The sequence below is a fragment of the Gouania willdenowi genome, chromosome 18 (genome assembly GCF_900634775.1).
Source record: "Gouania willdenowi chromosome 18, fGouWil2.1, whole genome shotgun sequence".
In the NCBI taxonomy this organism is placed as follows: domain Eukaryota; kingdom Metazoa; phylum Chordata; class Actinopteri; order Blenniiformes; family Gobiesocidae; genus Gouania; species Gouania willdenowi.
This window is the reverse complement of record NC_041061.1, coordinates 26,643,670-26,667,786: the sequence shown is the minus strand read 5'-3', so window position 1 is coordinate 26,667,786 and position 24,117 is coordinate 26,643,670. Positions and strand designations below refer to the sequence as shown.

Sequence of the window (24,117 nt, the reverse complement as noted above, 5' to 3'; positions counted from 1 at the left end):
TTCTCGTTCTTCTTCTTCTTTATTGGGGTTTTATGGCAGTTGGCAAAGTAAAAAGCGCATTACCGCCACCTACTGTTTCTAAATAAAATCCAATACATCATTAATAATATTATTATCCACCGGTATCCGTGAAGTTGCCCGTAGTATTGTAGTTGGTTGCTAATGAATTCAACCAGGACTCCAACCTGTCCGTCACTAATGTTAAAGTTGTGCCGACTGCAAATCCTTAATATCTTTATATTCTAACTCGAAAAGTAAAAATCAATACATGGATGAATAGCCAGCGCTGTGGATGACGCCATTGTGATGAGCTCTGACCCGGAACCAGTCTCTGTGTTTAAAAAAATAAATAAAAAATTACGAGATAATACCCACAGGAAAAAAAAATTAATTCGGAAAACAGATTTAAAAAAAAAAAATAATTCGGAAAACGGATTTAAAAAAAACATTATCTCGGAAAACGGATTTAAAAAAAAAATATTAATTCGGAAAACGGATTTAAAAAAAAATATTATTTCGGAAAACGGATTCAAAAAAAATATATTTCGGAATACAGATTTAAAAAAAATATTAATTCGGAAAACGGATTGAAAAAAAATCTTAATTCGGAAAACGGATTTAAAAAAAACATCAATTCGGAAAACGGATTTTTTTTTTTTTTTTAACTGACTACAATGCTCCATCGTAATTTAGTTTCCTTTTTCAATTAAAAAAAAAAAAAAAAAAAAAAAAAAAAAAAAAAAAAATAACAATTATATAAACATTTTTTTTAATTAAAGCAAAAGCAACTGTGGATCTAATGTGCTCTACACATTGACTTTACTCTCACTGTTCATGAAATGTTTCTTCGTTAGATCTTTTTTTTTATTTTTTTTTATTGTTTCTGAGAACAAACCAATCATAATTTAATCATAAATTAATTTCTATGCAACAAATTTCTTCTAGAATCCATTAAATCATCCACAGACCAAATCCTTCAGGCTGTAACTAATTATTAACTCTTAAATCACCATTAAACACATTTATTCTGACTGTTTTGGTCAATACAGTGGGTTGTGACGTCAACGCAACAGTTCAGAGTGGTTGCCAGGTTCAGTATTTTACCGCTGATTGTGAGATTGTTTTTTTTTTTAAATTACTTAGTGATCAAACAGTTTAATGTTGGTTGAAGGTGATATTTATGTTTTAGTTGGATGATGAACGGATGGTTTTTGGGGCATTTCTGTGGACATTCAACATATTTCATGCGGGGAATCGTCGGTTGTATCTGGCAACCAGCTAGAGTCAGGAACAAAGCAGTGAAATGGCGGACGGACAGAGCTGGATGATGACTACTGTTAAACTGGAAGAAAAAGAAGAAGAAATATTATGGAGGGAAGTGAAGGTGGGTGAGACGGACAGTGATGATGATGATGATGATGATGATGATGATGAAGGCTGCAGGAGGAAAGCTGTGCTGGAGGAGCTTCGTCATCCCGACCATGTGTGGGACGGAATGTTTGCTCCAAAGATGGAGAAAAGCGGAGAAGAAGAAACGGAGGAGTTTCCGTCCTGTGCCGCAGATCAAGGTTCTGTGAAGGAAGAGGTTAGAACACTCCGTGTGTTTCCATTCATTCATTCACTCACTCACTCACTCACTCACTCACTCACTCACCACATTCATCCGCTGTTACACACACACTGGAGACTAGTTTAACTGGTGACCCACTTCATTCACACTCACATTTCTCTCATCGATATGTGACGATGTAAAGGTGGAACAACCTGTGTGTACTCAGTGGAACACAGAGAACAAACTACAGAAAAACACACTTTATGTTAATGAGCTAAGGAGTGGGCAGGGACCGTCTACAAAGTCACACCCCCAAAGGAAGCGTCAACAATAACACCAATAACCCTGTGGACAGTCTTTATTAGGGCTCTCTATTTACTACAGCAATTATAGTTAAGAAGATTCTTTATCTGATTTTTTTATTTGAAAAAAAAAAATAAAATAAAATCCAGTATTACTGTCATTAACTAGCAATAACTTCTTCAAAAATAACTGCAGTACCCTGAACACAACTGACAGTCTTTGTTGGGTCTGCCCTTTTAAATATATATAAATATATGAAACGTGACTTTCTACATTTTGATAAACATTCATTAATTACCATTAATACTGTCTTGAAATAGTAATAACTTCTTCATAATTCACTGTAGTACTCCGAAAACCACAGGAAAACATTAATATTTTCCCCTCTAAATACAACAGAATAGATATTAACAAAAATACTGTGAATTAGAGTTGTCACAATACCTAAATGAGTTACTATACTACACAAAGTATCAAGGTTCCGGGTAATATTGCAATACTGAAGCCTTTATTATTATTATTATTATTATTGTTATTGTTATTGTTATTAGTATGAACTGCAAATGTATTTGTATAAGTTTGACATACATATTAATTACTTATAGTTTTATTTGGTGCATGATAAGAGTACATGAACAAAAGCATATAAGCAATAAAAAACTAATAAATGAAGTTAGAATTTATATGGTTGAAATTAAAAAAAATAATCATTCAGTTTGCACATCAATTTATGTGCAAAGGAAATATAACCAATATATTAGTTATATATAATATAACTAATATATTAGTTATATTTAATTAATATAAATAATCAACTTAAATTGTCTGTCTTTCAAAAAAAAAGAAAAATTGACAATAATGCTTTGTCTCCAACATAATAAACCATAGAGGTTAAATGTATGCATTTTCTGGGTGATGTCACTGGTGTTTTATGACATTGGATGTGATCCCTCCTTTGTATGTATATAATTTCAGTGCTCGAGACTGTGACCAAAATGGTTGCACATGCAAGTGTATTTTCAGTGTGTGCGAGTGAAATCTTTATCTGGTCGCATCCGTGCGAGTGCGTATGGTTGACCTTTTTTTGGACGGAGCGGCTGAACGCTCCGTTACGTCCCTGTGTATTCAGTGGTTAACTGATGCTGAGATTTCCCATGGCCGAGAAGGCATCATGGTTAAATGCAGCTTTCTTTGCAAACGTGTCTTTGTCTACATCCTTTGACTCTTTTGCAATGGCTCCCTATACTTTAACAAAAACTATTGAAATGAGGAGTTCTTTTTTACAGAAGCTATTAATGATTAATGACAAATAAAATCAAGATATAACAAATTGTTAACCTAAAATAAATGACTCAGCACCTTCCTACTTCACCTCCTGCAACATCTACAGACCATCAACTTTCCTGCACCTGTGGCTAAGCTTAAGTTTTAAATCCCTGGTAAGATAACTAAACCAATAAAAACACTATTCTGGAAGAAAATAGAGATTTTGATTGTGTGGGAACAGATTCATTTAACCACCAATGTGCAGGTTAAATATGTATGTTTTATGTGTGGCAAGAAATGAGTAATTAGCATGTGTTGATCACATGATCATGTGTTATCATGTTCAAGTTACTTTTGTAGCCTTTAAAATGCATTAACTAAAATGACATAACATTGTGTTCATGTAAACTGAGATGTGTAACAATTTGAAGATGTAAGATACTGTTTTATTTCTTGATGTCAATTTTTAAAATTTTATTTTAAACTGTTTTTAAGTTTCCATTTACATGAATAATATAAACCACATCAAATTAAATCAAACATTATTCTATATAATTTTAACTGTATAAAATTTAATGTACTGTATTGGGAAGGTATTTTTTGGCTCCAGGTGAGATGAGGCAAAATGGTTCCTTGTAAAGGTTGCAGACCCCTGACCAGGGGAAGAGGGTTAGGAGACCCCACTATCAGAGCTGGACCCTCTGACTTTAATTCCATTTGGTGAAGCAATGCAGATGCTGTGTTTGTTTTGCTACTGTTAAGTTAATTCAAGTACAGCATTTCTGCAAAATAAAAAAAAAACAGAATACACGTAACATGTTGTTATGCTTTGCTGTTATTTAAAAAAAAATTCGAATGTCGTCTTTTAAAATTATATAAAATAAATGACCTTTTATTTCAGCCACTGCTTGTTGCAGAAAAACTTAATATTGACACTAAAACATTTTGCAAATATATCAAGTCATTGTCAATCTTTACTTCATACAAAACTACGATACACCAGTTAAGTCAAATATTCATCAGCATGCATGGCTATGCTGTATAAATTATATACATACAAAGGAGGGATCACATCCAATCTCATAAAACACCAGTGACTTCACCCAGAAAATGCATACAAATATAGTTTTCTCAGGGACTCAAAGAGAGAGAGAGTGACGAAGACTTTGTTGAAGATGTCTGAGCAGGAAGGCACCTCTTTTATCTTAACGGAGTTGGTGTGTGTTGCCTTGGCGCCTGGTTTCAGCCAAGAACAATATCTCCATGTGAGGGTTAGTTATATCTGTGTTCACTGTGATACACGGCATGAGAAGATATCCCAGAGACAAAGTAGAACTTACAAAATGTACAATTTGATACTATACGAGCACACGTTTCTGTTCACAAGTACAATGAATAATGCAGTCATTGTGCATAAACAACACATTAAAAATTATACACATGAACACACATTTTATGATATGATGATTAATATAATAATTGGCGTAACGGTGTGTTTTTGGCTCTAAATACGTCACTGCTAGGGATAAACCGAAATGAAAATTTGTGGCCAAAGCCGAATAAAATATAAACATTTGGCCGAATACTGAATATCAAATGCGGTTGTTAAGTTTTTCACTATTCTTTTAAACAGTGCATAAATAGCCTTGAATACATTTTTAGACATGTTTTTTTAAAGAAAGTAAATGTTTATTGAATATTCTGACATTTTTTTAAATATTCCAGTAGCCTTTGCTTTTCAAAAAAAGCACAACAAAGTTTTTCATTTTTTTAGCCCTTCAAATAAAACAAAACATGCATTCCACAAAAAAAAAAAAACTAAAGTGCATTAAAGGGGAGGTATGATGAAAAAAAAAAAATCACTTTATAATGGTTGTGCTACAATGATATTTGAATTTGAATTACTTTATTAATACCTGAAGGGAAATTACATTGCACTCTGTTATTTTTAGGGACATGCTTCTCACACACATAGGCCGAATCACACACATGCACAAACAGGACCTGTGGAAATGCATTAATGGAGAGATGTCAGAGTGGGGCTGCTTTTCCAATGAAGGGAGCCAGAGCAGTGTTGGGGTTTAGTGCCTTGCTCAAGGGCACCTCGACAGTGGTCAAGAAGTGCCCTGGCACCTCTCCAGCTACCAGAACAACTTAAGGACTGAGCTACTGCCGCTCAATATGCATTTTTTTTAGCCTCGTTCAGAGTGCCAAAGTTGAAAAAGTTTTGTTTCCTCCCTCTCTTGTTATTCCACATTTTGTAAAAAGTCAGCTCCAAACGAGCGAGTTGGATTTTGCACACGTTGGCAGTAGGGATCGACCGATATGGGATTTTTTTCCCATCAGCTTTTGCAGATGACCGATTCAGACTGACGATTTTCTTGAGCCGATATTTGGAGCCGATACTACTTTTTCTCGCTTAATTTACATAATAGAAATTACACAATGATAAATGGTACAAGTCTCAATTTTTTAAAAAGGAACATTTATTGAAATGTACAAAGGTGAGGTAGAACGACAAGTAAAAAATATTTAACAAATATTAAAAACAGGTGATGTAGAACAAGTAAAAATAGATATGAAAGTATGTATTTAAGCATAAATAAAATAATGACACAGTATTGCGCACAGTAACAAAAATACACTCTATGATCAGATCAAACTTTACCTAGGTCTTTACCCCACACAGGGGAGATTCAAAGATATTATTAGTGATTTAGGAAAAGAGAAATGTAAAAAAATCACCAAATAACAAAAACTTTAAAATGTCACTTGTGATATTGAATGTATAACTGAGTTTAGCCTCCTGCTGATCAGTGTTAACACAACAGAGGGTGGTCATTTCACACATCCCTCACTGAAAGCTTATACTCCCAGTTTAGGAGCTGCAGGTTATAGTGGAGGAAACACAGACGCTCTGCATTTTCTCCCGTCAGCCTGTTACTCTTTTTTTTCTATATATCTGGCTGACCTCGCTGAATACCGTCTCACTAGGAACAGAGGACGGTTTCTCAAAGTTTTAAAAGCTCTCATTCAGTCATCTCATGTATCGCTGTGATGTGTGTGTGTGTCCCAGTGAGTGTGAGACAGAGAGGGAGGGAGAAGCACGCCCGTCCAAACCTCCAGCCAGGTTGCTAAATACAACAGCGACGACGACAGAACCACGGAACAACATCGACATTACATGACACGTGTTCGTAACAGCTACCGTATGAATACATATAGCCACAATGGTGAGCAGTTTTATATCTGAGGCATTCGGCATTCCTGTTTACCATTTGGACCCATAAACTTTCTGAGTGTATAGTTTCAAGCATAACACATGTAGAGCATGCATTTGGCATTTGTGTTTCCACTTAAACTGTGTGGTAATATTTCAGCTAACTTAAACTGTTAAAATAATGCTTTGAAAGTTTAAAACTTATTGTGTTGAAGAATGGTAAATGGACTTCATTTTATATAGCGCTTTATCACCACACTGAAGCAGTCTCAAAGTGCTTTACATATCAGCTCATTCACCCAATCACTCTCACATTCACACACCAGTGGGACAGGACTGCCATGCAAGGCGCTAGTCGACCACTGGGAGCAACTTAGGGTTCAGTGTCTTGCCCAAGGACACTTCGACACATAGTCAGGTACTGGGATCGAACCCCCAACCTCTCGATCAGAAGACAACCCACTACCACCTGATCCATGGTTGCCCAAGAGCTTCTTCCAGCACTCTCCTTGTAGGGGGTGGTGCTCTGCACTGCACGCCAGCCTCTCTAGCTGCAGCAGCCTGTGGAGGGCTCTCTATATATAATGGGATCGGCCAACGCAGCAGCCCACATCAGCCGATGCCGATACACGTAACACACGCAAAAATCAGCCGAATAAATCGGCCGACCGATGAATCGGTCGATCACTAGTTGGCAGGTGACGTCACCTAACATGCCTTCTAGAATGTGAGCTCCTCCCTCTCCATTTATCTAACAGCTAAAACAAACACTGCGGTTTAATATAGAATATATATTATACTTTATTTCCATATATGTAAATGCAAACTGCACTACTGGACGCCCAAACTGCACTACTTTTTCTACTGTCGTTCATGTTGGGAGTCACTGCTTGGATCCACGGCCATTGTTCACACACATCAGCTGTTAGCATTCCGTGCTAATGCTACACCAGCCTATGCAGAGAGACCCGACATTGCTTTGTGAACTGAGGAGGAAACGATGGGGATGGTTATGGATTTCTGGCTCACAGCGCTAACAACGGACTCGGTTGTGGAATTGGACGGCTTCCAACTTCCAACATTCTTAGTCACTTCAATATTGGCTTGCTGAAATAAGAAGCACTCTGTGGCATCCTCTGGCCCTACGTCACCGTGCGGGGAGGGGAGGCGGATTCCCTCTGAATGGCAGCTTATATAGCCATGTGTTTTACTGTAATGTGCAGTTTTTCGGCAGAAAACAATCACAACTGTGTGTGGATAGCAAAAATACATTTGCTTTGGTGATTACTGATCCCCCTCGTAACAGAGCGAGACATGCAGGGAATTCATGAATGAATAAGAGGTTTTTTTTTAACTGCCTTTTTAAGATTGAGTAGGAGGATATGGATCTTATCGGGGGAGGTAAACTATTCTATATAGGACATGTTAAATTGATGATATGATGTTCGGGCAAAGGGTAGATATAGACGATAGTTATTAATATTATTATCATTATTGTCTCGTACAGTATGATTGTATTTTTAGAAGTAAAAGTTCAAAAAAACTTTGAAGAGTGACAGAAACATCTTGCTTACTATAAATAAACTTGTGTATGAATAAACATGTCTGATAGATGTTTAGCTTGTAAATTGGGAGAATTGCACAACTGATAAAAAGTGGAGCTGATGGAGCAAAATTGTTTGAATGCGAAATTCATCTTAAGAACCTTTTCTGAATAATACATAATTTCTTGAGATGGGTGGGATATGAAACTGCCCAGACCATATTACAATAATTTAGATAAGGAAATAAAAAGCTGTATAAAGTTAAATGAGCAGAGGAATGATTTAAAGGACACACTTTTCATAATAGTTCAGTCATCTTTAAGTTTCTTTTGCAAACAAGGTCTATGTGATTTTACCAATTCAGTTTTTCATCAACTAATATTCCTTAACAGAGATTTGTATGATTTGTGTAATTTTTATGATGTAAATTGAGGGAGCAAAAGTAGTATAGAAATAAATAAAAATTTATAATCGACATCGGCCCTTAAAAATCCATATCGGTCGATCCGTAATAGGGAGACAATGTTTGCAAGATGTGGGTAGATAATTTATATACATATAATAAATAATAAAGCGCCCAAAGATTGAGCCCTGAGACACCCCATGAATAATTCTAGAATTAATGGAAGAATAATCATTCAGTGACACATTCTTCTCTATAAATTAAGTAATTTTTTAACCAGTTCAGCATAGGATTCCCAACTATTTATTTAATTTTGAAATCTGTATACTGTGATTACTTGTATCAAATGCTTTACAGAGGTAAAAAAAAAAATTTTGGTCCATGGCTGTAGAGATTACATTCATTAGCTGGAGTAAAGCACAATCAGTTTAATGTATTTTACAGAATCCATGTGTGCATATAGGAATTTATTTTCAGCTAAGTGCCTGGCTAATCTAACAAACTAATTTCTCTAATACCTTAAGGCAGGCATACACTGTGCGATTTTTGGCCCATTTTTAGCCGACTTTTGACTTGTGTAACTATTATGTGGGATCGTGCGAGTCTCTGCTAGATCGTGAGTCGTGCATTGTGTAGTATACATGGGGTCACGAGAAGCGATTAACACCTCACGACCAGCTCCCGATCAGCAATCGTAGGTTGTGAGGATTTCAAACAAGTTTGAAATCCAGTCGCTCCTCGTGTGCTCCTCATGAGGGTATCGCACAGTTGAAGCAGTGCCACGGACCGGCTTACCATAAACGCTCACACTGCGTATGTGCGAACACCTTAGGACTGCTGTAAAATTGACGAACTGTCGTGCCCACGTTTGTCCAGACAGTTTTTTTTCTTTTTCTTTTTCTAATTTGTACTGTGCATTTCCGGAAACAAGACCCCAACGTGTTGTGAATGAACGTACAGTGTGAGCAATCAGATCGTGTCGGACCGTACAGTGTGAGAACATGCATCGTGAGCTGCGCACGTTCGAGCTCTGCGTCTGAGTCTCACAGTTTGAGCTGGAGCTGAGTACAACAATTGAAAAAATCGCACAGTGTATTCCAGCCTTTAGAGATGCATTGTAGGACGGATATGGGGCGATAATTGTTGAAATCATCTGTATCACCAGCTTTGAATATGTGGATCACTTTCGTGACTCGCTGAAACAGTGGTGCTTCCCCCCTACTCTCTGGCCTCGCCGCCGTTGTCGGCCCCTTTGACGGGATCGGAGGGGACGGGCTACCCGCGGGGGTTGCACGCCGGGTTTGATGCATACAATTGAACCAGAATGACAATACTCAATGTATATTGATGTTTTCTCTGTGATGTAATTGGGGTTTCCCCTGATTATTATAGCATAGCATACCAGTTAGTTTCTTTTTTCAGAGGCAAACCCCATAGTAAATCTTAAAGCGCAGCTAAGTAACAAAAGAAAATATACTGTTGGGGTATTCATTAGGGATGTAACGATTCACTCAACTCCCGATACGATTCGATTCACAATACTGGGTTCACGATACGATTCTCTCACGATTTATTTTACAAAATGGGACTGTAGACAAATGTTTTTTTTGGGAAAAAAACTAGAAAATACTGTACTATTTTCCTTTTATTTTTCATTGTCAAAAGAATTCCTTGATAAACAATTCAAAACAATGCAATTTAACTAAAAATAAATCTTGAATGAAATAAATAAAGTTATAATACAAATGCAAATGAAGCCTATTAATTTAAATTCTGGTTCTATAATAAACAATGCAAAACTGCATAATAGTTCTTTTTCTTTTTAAAAGTGCAACTGAAAATGTATTTTGTGCCTTAACAATTGGACTTTAAAAAAAAAAAAAAAAAAACGTGATTACGCTGATTTACGTCATATTTGTTTGGACCAGCAGAGGGCGCTGGTAATACAGTGGTCGGTTGACATGCAGATATCTTGCAGTGAAGAAGAGAAGCTATGCCAGCAGACAGAGCTAATAGAAAAACGTGACTTTTACAGATATTCAAGTAATATTACAGATATTCTGTCGGTACTAAAGGGGTAATGAATCATTTATTAACATATTTAAGAGTAGAAGGCAGCCAGACAGAAAGTATTAGCAGACTCCGCCCGCCGCCTACACTTGTGGATAGCGCCCTCTGCTGGTTAAAAAAAGTACTGCGATTCAATTTTCAAAAAATCGATATCAACCGTGATACCTATGAATCGATTTTTAATTGCCTTACGATTAATCGTTACATCCCTAGTATTCATTGATCTAAAAAAAAAGCATTTGATACAATAAACCATGAAATATTATTCAATAAATTAGTACAATAGGGGATTAGGGGACTGGCACTAAAGTGGGTGAGAAGTTATACCAATGACATATGTAAAATATCACAAATACTCAAATTAATTTTATTTGCTGATGACACAACTGTACTTGGTTCAGTTGAGAATTTACAGCAACGTTTACACATTATCACTTCAGAATTCATCAAAATTAAATACTGATTTGATAAAAACAAGCTGTCACTAAATCTGAGCAAGACAAAAATCATAATATTTGGCAACAGACAAATTAATCACCAAGCACAGGTGCAGTTAGAGGGGGTAGACATAGAAAGAGTACATGAAATCAAATTCCTTGGGGTGACAATAAATGATAAAAATTAAATACATCAGCACTAAAATATCGAGAAATATTTCTGTAATGGCTAAAGCAAAGCACTTCTTAGAAAACAAATCACGCCGCATTCTGTACTGTTCACTTGTCTTACCATACTTAAATTACTGCACAGAGATCTGGGGTAATACATATAAAAAATCATTAGTCACTATTCATACTGCAAAAAAGAGCCATCCGAATTATTCATAATGTTGGGTATCTTGAACACACCAATCTAATATTTATAAAGTCTAAAATAATACAATTTTATGATATTGTAGAATTCCAAACAGCACAATATCTATACAAAGCAAGGAATACTTTATTATCAAGAAACTTACAGAAAAGGTTTCATGAACAAGAGGGATGGTATGATTTAAAGGAAAAGTTCAATTTTAAGATTCAGAGATGTCGAACAACAATGAAAAGATTCTGCGTAACAAATAATGGAGTAAGGCTTTAGAACAGACTGAGTGTGGAGCTGCAACAATGTCCAACCATCAACCAGTTTAAAAATAACTATAAACAAATCATTTTCACAAGATACAGAGAGGAGGGAGCTTGATGTTTGCTTTTTTGTCTGTGGTTGCTCTCGGGGTGGGGTTAGGTGGCTCTGAGTTATTATATATTTATATATATTTCTTGAATTTTGTTTTATTTCTATGAATATCTGATATACTGTTGGCACTGATATATTGATTTATAAAACCGGGTATAGTTATATTATCGTACATTGATTTGTGAGTGTGTTACTATATTACCATATTGTTAATCATGTAAAGTTGTACATAGGAAATTAAGTGTGTTCGTTTGTGTATGCATATATAATAGGGGGTAGGATTAAGTAAGTTTTTATACTTTTTTCTACTCCTTTTCGAGCACGTTAATGATTGATTTATATATTTATTTATTATGGATTATTACTTTTTTGTTTTGTTTTGCTGATTTCACTGTCTCATGTTCGTAATAAAGATTACAAACAAAAAACCAAAACAAAACTTTTGCTTAGCGCTCCCCCTAAATGTCCCTTTTGATTATGTCACTGTCGTAAACACTCCGCACCCCTGAGGCAGCAGCTCCTCCCTCCCGCTTCAGTGAGACGGGCAGCGGGAGGCTTCCTAAACGTACCGGGGCAAAATTAAAGTGGTTAATCTTGAATAAGCCTACATTCTAAGTGAGCTCGTCCTTTAGTAACTATGTAAGTTGACCAGTTATACCATAAAAATGGCACAGTTTATGATAAGGGAAGTGATCAGCCAGTTGTCTCCCCTCGTCTTCTGCACACACACACACGTTCCCTGGTAATGACGTCACTGGAGCTATGAAGTCCATCTCTATCTATTTTACTGCACAGCTCCACTCCAGTGCATGCCAGAGCCAATCACATTGGCCAGCTAGAGTCACGTGCGCAGCCAGAGCCAAGCAGACACGGACTGCAGGAACACGAGTGAGAGAGAGGAAGCCTGTGGACTTCTCTTTTGAGGAAACATCCTTTTACTGTTACTTATTTGGTGATTATGTTTCAAAACCTTTATTTTCATGTTTATTTGACCATTCGCTATTTAGACCGGACGAACGGGATCCGGAAGTTGACGGGCAATGGCCACGACTGTGTTGAAAGCTTACGACGAAAAAAGCAAATTTCTCCGTGGATACAGCATTGTAAAAGCTGATATTTTTACCACATGCTATATAACCAATGCGCACCTTGGATGTACATGCTGAACGGACACAGGGCCGTTTAGAGAGAGTTGTGACAACGGAAGAGTTCCCAGAAGTTTCAAATAGTTCCCGCGGGTCCATTTTTTTTTTCTCTACACACGCATTTCAACAACCTGTGATGAAGTATGTGCATGCGCGCGGGGCTCTGCTGGGAGTGCTTGGGTTCATCTGCTTGTCGGTCCATGGCTGGCCGGATGGCCCTGCTTGGGCAGTTAGATGGTGTCCTCTCTCGTCGGAGGGGGCGTGGGCCGCTTCCTTGTGGAGGGTGTTGTATTGTGGTGCCATGCGGGCCTGTGCTGACCCTGGTGTGGGTGCTGGCTTCTCTCCTGCTCAGCCGCTCCCTGTTGCGGCGGGGGTCATGCCCTGGACTGCTGGGGGATGTGGCTGGTGTCCGGCTGCGCGTGGGGGGTGTCGCCGTGGTCCGTGGGGCTGGCATGGTTTGGGGGGGGGCGCGGGGTGGGTCTCCGGCTGTGCTGCTAGGCGCGTCCCTGGGGCCAGCGGTGCCGTGTGCCCGTCTGCGCTCTCTACCCTCTCTTTTGGCCTGCCATGCGGATGGGCCTGGCTCACACCAGACAGGTCCCCTACATGGACACTTCAGTTCACTCCCAGCTGGTCTGGCCCACTCACTTGGTGTACCACACACCCATACCTAACCATTGGGGGGCTGGGCTGGGCACTCCCACCTCAAGTTGCCCTACCAATCCCTCCATTTTTAGTCACATTTCAACACACCACCCCCCGGAGGGTACGACAACCACCTCCACCCTCCGGAGCTATTCCACCACATACACATATATACACAAAGGTTGGATGGGGAGCACCGCTCCCCTCCTTTCCCTTTCTTTCAATAGCATCTCATATATTCACTAAACACACACCTTCAGACAGGGGTGGAGAGGCACCATAACAGGATAGGTGCACACATATGGGCCTGTCGGGTGGGGTCCCGGCCCCTCTGTTGATGGTTGAGCCGCCATGTAGAGTAAAAATAAACCAGGATGGTCAGGCGTGGCGGGGCGGTGGGTCTCGGAGGTGCGTGGGTGGTTTGTTGCTGGGGGCTCTCTTCGCGGGTCTCTCCGGGCGGTGTAGGCCTGGCGGGGCATGGGGGTGCCTTTTCCCTTCGGGTTTGGCTTATGCTTGTCTTGTCTCCTGGTTGCCTTGGGGGCGGTGTGCGGGCCCGGGGCGGCCTGGCACCTGTGGGAGGTGGGTGCGCTGGGGGGTGCTGGCGTTTGTACTGGGGTTGGGACGGGGTTGCTTTGCACTTCGGGATGATGCTGTTTGCTGGGGGACGGCGCTAGCTGTTCTGGTGGTTGAGGTCGCTGTCGGCCCCCGGCTAGGTCTGTTCTGCTGGTAAGTTAGTCCGGGGCGCCCTTGGCTGGGGGCTGCTGTTCCATACTGGATGTGTGCCATTGGAGTGCCTCCTCGCCGCAGTGGTGGCCACCGGTCGTTTGCACGCCAGTTGGGGGCATTGCCCCGTGGCTTTCGGAGGGCGGCGGGGCTGGGGCTCCTTGGGGCTTTCTCTGATGTGTATTTGTGGAGTGGTGGCTGCCTCTCGGCTTGGGATCTTGGGGACATCTGGGGTGTTGCTCTGCCCTGGAGTGGTTGCCTGGGGCTCCTTGGCCCCCGCTGTTTCTGCTGGCCTGGCTGCATCTTCGGTACCGGGACAGTGCTCGGGTTTGCAGTGCTCGGTGTTTTTTGCACATACATTGGACTACGATGCACTGGCATGCCTTGGGCTGTGGGATAAAACTGGTACTGGGCTTAATCTTAGACACACTGATCCCAAATACCTGTTTTAGGTATTACCATTCACTCCTTCCCTCTGTCCACAGCCACCACCATTATACCTAAGCTTCACACTTGTCACCAGACTGGCTTGAGTACATTACACAATAAGCACAATATACACAGCTACAACTTCATGTCTCACTCTCACTTTAAAATAATCAACTCTTCCCCACCCTTTCCATTTACCACCTCGACTCTCTCCTCCTTGTTCCCTTCCACACCCCCTTTCACGTAGGTGTAACACTGCCCTTTCTTTTTACATCCTCCCTTTAATGAAGTATTTCTTACCCTTCCTTAGGGAGGGCCGGTGATGGTCACAATTACGTAATAAAATAAATTCATTTATTTAATTGCTTTAACAAAACATGCATTACTGTCTTAAAAAGATTACACTTCTTGTAGTGTTGACCTTTGACTGCATGTGCTGCCAAGGTAAAAAAAAAAAAAACAAAAAGTGAAATATGAGTAAAACAAAACAAAAAACTGAACAAAATGTATACATAAAGTACACAAAACGACAACAGAAATGCACAAAAATATACAAAAAGGCTCCAAAAACACACACAATGACTCCCAAAAACATTTATTACAGAAAATATGCCAAACGACAGCAAAAATATGAAAATGACTAAAAACACACAAAACTACGTATTTATTCAAAAAATAACCAAAATGACAACAGAAATACACAAAACTTCCATCAAAAAAGATACAAAAATGCACAAAATTACTCCAGAATCACACTACAGTGGCAGCAAAAAACAATAATTGTACAAAAAATGCACAAAAACAGAAAAAAACAAAATTACACATGACTCCAAAAAACATACATACATTACAGAAAAAAATGAAAATGAAAAAAATATAAAAATGACTTAAAACAAAAAACAACAAACACATTTATCATGTGCATGTCCCATAGAATTAAACCAGGGAAATCGCACTCGCTATTTTACTTTGCACCCGCATAAATATAGACATTTATTTCTGGACAGAGTATGTACACCTCTTTGTACATCCAACCTTCAAAGTCATAACTGACAACTCTACTCACAGCTGATATCCGGAGTTTCTGAGAAATCTATGTTTATGTATGATTCTTTTGAAATTCATAAAAATACCTAACTAGTCATTTACTATACTCTACTGCCGGTAGTCATTCATATACATTAATGTATATAAGACCCTTCTTCATCCTATAGACCCCTATACAAATGGAAACGATCCCTACTACGCCGAGCCAATAGGCTTCGACTTCATGTTTTTGAGACAGTCAATCAATGTAAATAACTTTCAAATAGTCTAAATGATTTGAAAGAAAAAAATTGTGATCGTGATTTTACAAAGAAAAAAAGTGATATGATTTTTTTCTCCCTTATCACCCACCTCTACTTCATTTGATCAAAGACAAGTGCTAATGTCCATCCCTGCCACTGAGCTGTGGAGGCAATGTGATGCTTTCGTCAATGTTCTGCTGGTAACCTTTGGTTCCTGGCATCCATGTGGATGTTCTATTGAAGTTGAGCTTCTACTGAAGCCTAATGCTATGTCTGATCCATCTTTAACAGCCACTATTCTTTCTAGAGAACACATTAAGAAACAAATGTTTGTTTGGTTTCTTCTCTGTGTTTAATCTCTAACTGTTCTACAGGACTCTGGAAGCCAGAACAAAGTGACACCTCAACACTCTCAGGACAACGAAGCTCAGCCAAAACAAAGAAAGAAATCTAAGAAAAAAACTTCAGCCACAGAGGAAAGAGTTCAACAGCAGAGCCAAGCTGGAGTTAAAGCACATATATGTGACCAGTGTGGGAAGGCCTTTAACCACCTTTCTAATTTTAGAAAACACAAAGTCGTTCATACTGGAGTTAAAAAGTTTAAATGTGACGAGTGTGGAAAAACATTTGCTCTTAAGCAGAACCTGAAACGCCATCAGCTTGTTCACAGTGGAGAAAAAGCACACACGTGTGATGAATGTGGGAAGACTTTTAGTCGATCTGGAAACCTCAGTAAACATGTCCTCGCTCACCGTGGAATCAAAGCTCACAGATGTGAACAGTGTGGAAAGGCTTTTACACACAGATCAGATTTAACGAATCACATGAAAACTCACTCCAGAACAGAGTTGTATCACTGTGACCACTGTGGGAAAATATATAAACAGAAACATAACCTCACCGAACACCTGAGATCTCACACTGGACATGAAATGTGTCCCTGTGACCAGTGTGACAAAGTTTTTACAACATATCATCAGTTAAAACATCACCAAATCAGCCACTCATCAGAAAGGCCTCATAAATGTGACACATGTGGAAAATCTTACAAGTGGAAATCTCAACTTAATCGCCACCAGCGAGTTCATGAGAAGAATGTTTTCAGATGTGACGAGTGTGGGAAGACCTTCAGCACTTCATCTCTTCTCCACTCACATCTCTGTGTGGATGGAGACATGGAGCAGGAGCATCTTCAGATCCAGTGACGTACCGTGACCACTAGGGTTGGGTAGGCACGTTGCAAATCGAGACCACCAATGACAATTTCATATGTTTCTGCTGGCAAGTGTTAATTCAATTCAAATCAACTTTATTTGTATAAAGCAATTCACAACAAAGTCATCTCAATGCACTTAACAAAATATAAAATTCATAATAAGAAAGAAAAAACCTAACAAGATCCACATGAACAAGCATTTAGCCATCTAACAAAATCAACATTGTAAAACACAGTTAAAGAAACATAAACAATTATTTAATATAGCCTCCATACTCTCCCAACAAGATATATCTATTGACACGGCAGCGCATCCGTTGTTTGTGTTGGAAACACAGAAACAGGGAGAAAATGACAACAACTCAGAACAGCCTCAGTGAGGCGCATCCACAAAGCCAATCCTTCCTTTTGTACCATTCACCGTGACAAGTATGAAACATTTTCTGACCTTACCTTTGCTGAAGGTCTGGTAGCTCAGGTGTTGGTCTCCCATCTTTTAAAAGCTGTCATTTTTCCTCAAAAAAAGTTTCTCTATTGTCTGTAACGCTGTCATCCTGACTAGTGTTATCCCGCCCACTAGCGAGAGAACGTAGCAGCAGTGGTCACGTGATAGCAATTCACTAATGCACTGTGAACTTATAGCATTTAGCATAGCGCGGTTACGTCCAAAGGCAGCGTAGAGAGCTGGTTGTCATCTTGGGGAACTGACTGCACATGCGCAAACACATAAAAACATGCTATGAGAATAGGCAGAGCAGCCGTGTGCTTTTGGCAGGGGGCGTGGTTTTCTCCTGCCTTACAGCGGAGTGAGACGGCAGCCATTCCAGGAAATAGCGCTGTTTAGTCTTTTGGGCTATGAAACTCACAAATTGCGGACACTTTCAAACGTATAGCTACTGTAGGCTATTGGAAATGGAAAAATTAATAATTTATAATTATTATAATGAAACAAGTTATCAAAATATCAATTCACCCTTGGGTAGGCACTGCATACCTTGCCTACCCTGATGTCACTGTTCAGATCTCAGCGACACACGGATGGTGATGACACCTTCTGGTTCCAGTGCTGGACTGAAGAACCCAGAGATCAGGAAGAAGTTTCCCTTTGTTCAGTTTTTATACAGGATATACATTCTATAGCTTATGTATTCATACATGATGTTTATGAAGAATGATTCAGATTATTATGATACACTAATGACAGATTTTATATCAGGGCTGTCAAACTCATTTTAGTTGAGTGTTCAAATATGGACCAGTTTGGGGTCCAAAGGGCTGCAGATTATAGGAAAACCAGCCCTAGTTTGTACTTCCACCTATAAATGTAAGTATGTAAGGCACTAACAATACAATAGGTGACAAATATCAGTCCCTGTAGGATCTTAGTGAGCAACTTTGCTTTAGTTTTGGAAAATTTTGTGGAATAATTTAAGAAAAATTGCAGGATTGAAAAAAAAAATTTAAAAGTTCTGACAACAATTTGAGTTTAAAGGAGACATATCATGCTTTTAAATCTTTCTTTTTTACATGTAAATCATACAGTTGTGGTCTATATAAAGCGGAACTGCAATGCTTGGGTCTGAATATCTCCTTATTATAGCTCCACCCCTTTTCTATCCCTTTTCTGATGTGCTTCTGAGAGCAACTCGTTTTGGTGCGGTCTCTTTAAATGCAAATGAGACACTTCATACCCTGCCCCCTCTCCAGGTTGCAGAGGTGACACTCGGTTCAACTCCACCCTGCTCGGCCATTTTTGTAGTTTGATAGAAGAGATACGATTATGTAGCGGCACAGAAACTTTTTATTCACACGTTATTTACAAAATGTCAACAACGGAAGACTTGTCCATCCAGCCTTACATGTTCGAGCCAGAGTCTGACCCGGCGGAGCGAGATGAAAATGAAGATGATGAACCTGCAGAACGCTAACAAGTGAGCTAACACAAGCATCGAGCTAACGCTAGCGCCAAGCTATCGTCACGAAATGCATTTTAATAGTTTTTTCGGAGACAAAAACGGCAAAATAAAATGACTAATGAAAACTTTAGACTTAAATTAAATCACGTAGGCCATATCTTCAAGGATCTAAAACAAGCACACAGCGCTAACATATGAAGACGGTGCAACTGCTAATGCTAACAAAACATTGACAGGGACGTCTTATCGCGTTATTTACAGCTTACTGAAGTGCTCTGTTTGTCGTCTCCAAAGATAGAAGGAATTGACCCCTCAATCAGACGAAGTCTTTCGGCAAAACCTTCTTTATACTGACGAAGCAGTCATTCTTGAAGTGCTTCACGCACACAAAAATGACCTTACCCACAGATGTTGGTACATTCCCGTGAAAAATAAAACTCAACCAGGCACTTCGAAAAGGCTCTGATGCTGGGAGACGGTGTAATGAAGCGTGTGGGTTACTACATCCAACAACCGAACATTTTGACTTATCCTCTCGTAACTTCGGCATCCTTGAGCTTGGACTACAAAATCCCCTTTAAAATGACTCCCATCATGTAATGACGACATGGGAAAACTGAGTTCTGCTATTATTGTGGAGTTTATTTCAAATCGTTTGTTTTTTGAGGGGCTGAGATATCTACAAATTAATTACTTTATAATTTACACAATAATGAATGTTTTCTCTGTCATTTTTACTTTCTCCTGCAGGCTGAATTAGATGCTATGAAAGGGCTGGATTTGGCCCCTGGGCCTTGAGTTTCACACGTATTCTATATGAAAGACAGTCTATGATGTCCATGTGTTTGTGTATTGTGTATAGTAATCAGTCACCTTCTCTACAGTCTATAAAACGAGTGAAATTCCAATAGATGTAATAATCAGATCCTAACTTCTAGATGATGTTAATGCAGCCCATCTTCATCAATGTACCTTTGAATCTGTTTTCTTTTCTCTGTATTTGTAAATTGATTAATACTTGTAATGAGTTTGAAATGAATATCTAAAACATCACATAATTTTATGTTCTTGATTTTAGATCTGATTTGTTTCATGTAAAGTACATTTTGATGACAACAAAGACACATTGTTACAAATTACACAAACATAACATAAGAAACAATCTGAGATGGAATAATTTATATATTACCAACCACAAAGGCAGCTTTAATGCACGGGCTTACCTGGGCTGAAGCCCAGGGGCCTGTCAAGTTCAAGGTCCTCGTAATTTGTCAGGTTTTCTGTCAATCACTCTAATCGCACGTTACGTGGCTGCTGATTGATCCAAATTAGAAGTGACCCACGTGGCCTAATAGGTAATGCGTGTGCACAAACGTAGAGGCGTAGCTTCTGGTAGGTTGTTAGAGGCAGGTGGAGGGAGAACAGCTGTTGAGGGCGGGACATAACAGCTTTAAGTGGAAAATGTCGGGAAGGACATTCGAGAGTGGTGCCCAGAAAAGACAAAAACTTATTAAGAATGAGTTGCGCAAAAAATAATTACTGAAAAGCATCCCTAAGATCACCAGGTTTTTAAAACCAGCTGCTGCTGAAGATGGACCCAGCACCAGGGAAAGCTTGCCATCTCACACACCGGAGGGAGCAGAGGAGGCGCAGCCCGCGCAGGTGGATGTAGCTGGAGAGGAGCATGGGACCGGCCACAGCAATGGAGGTGGGGGGTGCGCACGAGCCCCCGAGAGAAGACCACACGGCAAAGCAATCAGGGGGACACCAGTCAGACGACCCATATAACAGTGACCCGGGCCGCTGAGGAAAAAATATTAACGCAAAAGTGCCTGTTTATTGGGCAAAAATGGGACCAGAGTCCTGTCAAAATAAAAATGTTAACGTGTCGGCATCGGAACATCAATATAAAAAGCAGAGAAGATTTTTCTCAAAAATGCATTTCAAACACAAACCCGAGGAGAGTGTGTGCCCAGAGAATGGCTCTGTCATTCACCATCAGCAGGTCGTGTGTTTTGTTTTGCATGCAAAATATTTGGGGAGAACAAGGAAAAGTCAGCATTTGTTAGTGGAGGTTATTTTGACTGGAAACATGCTAAGGATTGTATAGCAGAACATGAAAACTGTGACATTCACAGCAAAGCCATGATCGCTTACATCAATCAAGCAGCTGACAGTGGGACAGCTGACTCAGAACTAAAAAAAAAAAAACAGTTCAATGAGGAGTGTGAATACTGGACACAGGTTCTACAGAAAATTGTTACTGTTGTGAAGTTTTTGGCTGAACGAGTACTTGATTTCAGGGGTGACAGCCACAGGTTTGGAGACATTGACAACGGTAATTATTTGGGGTGCATTGAAATGATTAGCCAGTTTAATCCTTTTCTAAAGGCTCATATTGAAAAATACGGAAACTCTGGCCAAGGAACCCCACCCTACCGCTCCCTGAATGTGTGTGAGGAATCATACAGCTGAATGGACAGAAGGTACTCAAGGAAGTAATCAGCAGAGTGAAACTTCTGAAATATTTGGCTATCAGTGTGGACTTCACGCCTGATATCACACATGTGGACCAGCTGACTTCCATCCTGCGGTACGTATCATCAGAGGGTTGTGTAGAGTAGCGCTTTGTAAAGTTCCTCCCTATTGAAAGCCACACGGGAGAAGCACTGTTTAACTCAGTTATTAAGGCATGGCAAATTTATTTGTATAGCGCATTTCATACTCAAGGCAACTCAATGTGCTTTACATGATAAAACATTCAATTGTTTAAAATCAATAAGAACATTTAAAATCATCAGTAAAATCAATTAAAATCATCAGTAAAATCAATTAAAGTCATCAGTAAAATCATCAGTAAAATCATCATGACATCAACAACATGACAAAAAATCTTTCTCTCAATCATATGCAGTAGAGAAAAAAAGTGCCTTTAACTTTTTTTTAAAAATGTTCACATTGGATGCTGACTTCAGCTCTGCTGGCAGTTTGTTCCACTTCTTTGCAGCATAACAACTAAAAGCAGCATCACCATGTTTACTGTGAACTCTGGGCTCCACAATCTGACCTGTGTCCATAGATCTGAGAGATCTGCTGGGTTCATGCCTGACTAACATCTCACTGATGTATTCCGGACCAAACCCATTCACAGATTTATACACCAGCAGCAGAACTTTAAAGTCTATTCTGAGGATGACTGGGAGCCAGTGTAAAGACTTTAAAACTGGAGTAATGTGCTCTGACCTCTTTGTTCTGGTTAAGACCCGAGCTGCAGCGTTCTGAACCAGCTGTAGCTGTTTGATGCTCTTTTGGGGGATTCCTGTTAGAAGACCATTACAATAGTCCAGTCTGCTGGAGATAAAAGCATGGACCAGTTTCTCCTGATCTTTCTGAGTCATTAAACCTTTCACTCTGGAGATGTTCTTTAGGTGGTAGAAGGCTGTTTTTGTGATAGATTTGATCTGACTGCTGAATGTAAGATCTGAGTCAATCAGAACACCAAGGTTTTTGACTTGGTCTTTAGCTTTTAAAGAACGAGACTCAAGATAATTGCTGACAGCAGTCTGCTTTTCCTTGTTACCAAAGACAATCACCTCCATCTTGTCATGGTTTAGTTGAAGGAAGTTTTCACTCATCCAGCAGTTTACTTTTTCTAAACAGTCACACAACACCTCAATGGGACCATAGTCATCTGGGTTCAGTGATACATATAGTTGTGTGTCATCTATGTAGCTCTGATAATCAACCTTACAGTTCTGTAAAATTTGTCCTAAAGGAAGCATGTAAAACAGAAGAGGTCCAAGAACAGATCCCTGAGGAACCCCACAGGACATTGGTAATCTGTCAGATTCAAAGTTTCCAATGCTTACAAAATACCTTCGCTCCTCCAAGTATGACTTAAACCATTGCATTACTTTTCCATTTAGTCCAACCCATGTTTGCACTCTGTGCAACAAAATTGTATGATCTACAGTATCAAATGCAGCACTTAGATCCAACAGAATGAGAACAGATACTTTTCCTGAATCAGTGTTCAACCTTATGTCATTGATCACTTTGATAAGAGCAGTTTCAGTGCTGTGATGAGAACGAAAACCTGACTGAAATTTATCAAATATTTTGTTGAATGTTAAGAATTGACTCAGTTGGTTGAAGACCACCTTCTCAATGATCTTGGCCATGAATGGAAGGTTGCTGATTGGTCTATAGTTAGCCAGTATAGAGGCATCCAGTGTTTTCTTTTTTAACAGAGGTTTCACAGCAGCTACTTTCAGGGATTTTGGTACGGTGCCTGATTGGAATGAGCAGTTAATTATCTGACACAAATCAGTGACAATTGACTTTACAACAGTTTTAAAGAAGTTTGAGGGTATTGTGCCAGGGCAACACATTGATGGATTCAGCTGCTGAACAGTCTCTATTGTTTTTGGGTTCACTGTAATAAACTCTAACATTGTAGTTGACTCATCCCTCAGTGGTTGAAGCTGTTCAAGCTTTTTGTGATTTTGCTGGTTTGTTCTGATGTTTGACCTTATTGATTGTATTTTTTCATTGAAATATACAGCAAATTCATTGCATTTTCCAGCTGACAGTAATTCAGGGGCTATCTGATCTGGGGGGGTTGTGAGCTTTTCAATTACAGAAAACAACGTGCGAGAGTTGTTGACATTTTTGGCAATATTTTCAGAAAAGTATTGCTGCCTTGCTTTGAACAAGCCATCATTGAATTTTCGCAGACTTATTTTGTACAGTTCTAGATGAATTTGGAGTTTTGTTGATCTCCATTTATGCTCAGCTCTTCTACAGTCAGATTTAAAATTCTGCATTATCTCAGTCCTCCTCCAAGGTGTTTTCTGTGCGTTTGGTTTTCTCTTAGTTTTGATTGGAGCCACCACATCTATGACATTACAGACTTTTCTATGATACTCATCCAGAAGATCATCAACTGTCTCAGCACTCAATGTTGGTGTCATTGCTATGGCTTCCATAAACTGTGCACTTGTGTTCTCATTTATGTACCTTTTCTTTATAATAATAATAATAATGCATCAGTTTTATATAGCGCTTTATCATAGACACTCAAAGTCGTTTTACAGAATTAAGGCATTATTCTTTCACTCCACACTTAGTGGTGGTAAACTACTATTGTATCCACAGCTGCCCTGGGGCAGACTGACGGAAGCGAGGCTGCCATAGTGCGCCATCAGCCCCTCCGACCACCAC

At 39.4% G+C, this 24,117-nt stretch overlaps 1 protein-coding gene across 2 annotated transcripts in view; it reads left to right on the top strand.

The window, feature by feature from the left end:
- The first annotated feature begins 1,283 nt into the window (after positions 1 to 1,283).
- Positions 1,284 to 24,117, top strand: part of LOC114480408 (zinc finger protein 85-like) — a 45,203-nt gene continuing 22,369 nt past the window's right edge. Inside the window, exons 1-2 of one of the 2 annotated variants that reach the window (XM_028474539.1) lie at positions 1,284 to 1,585; positions 16,137 to 16,246. In XM_028474539.1, the coding sequence (XP_028330340.1) occupies positions 1,304 to 1,585; positions 16,137 to 16,246 (392 nt within the window). In that variant the 5' untranslated portion in view covers positions 1,284 to 1,303. Of the gene's footprint in view, positions 1,586 to 16,136; positions 17,041 to 24,117 lie in introns of those variants that run through there. The other variant, XM_028474538.1, reaches the window with a different exon arrangement.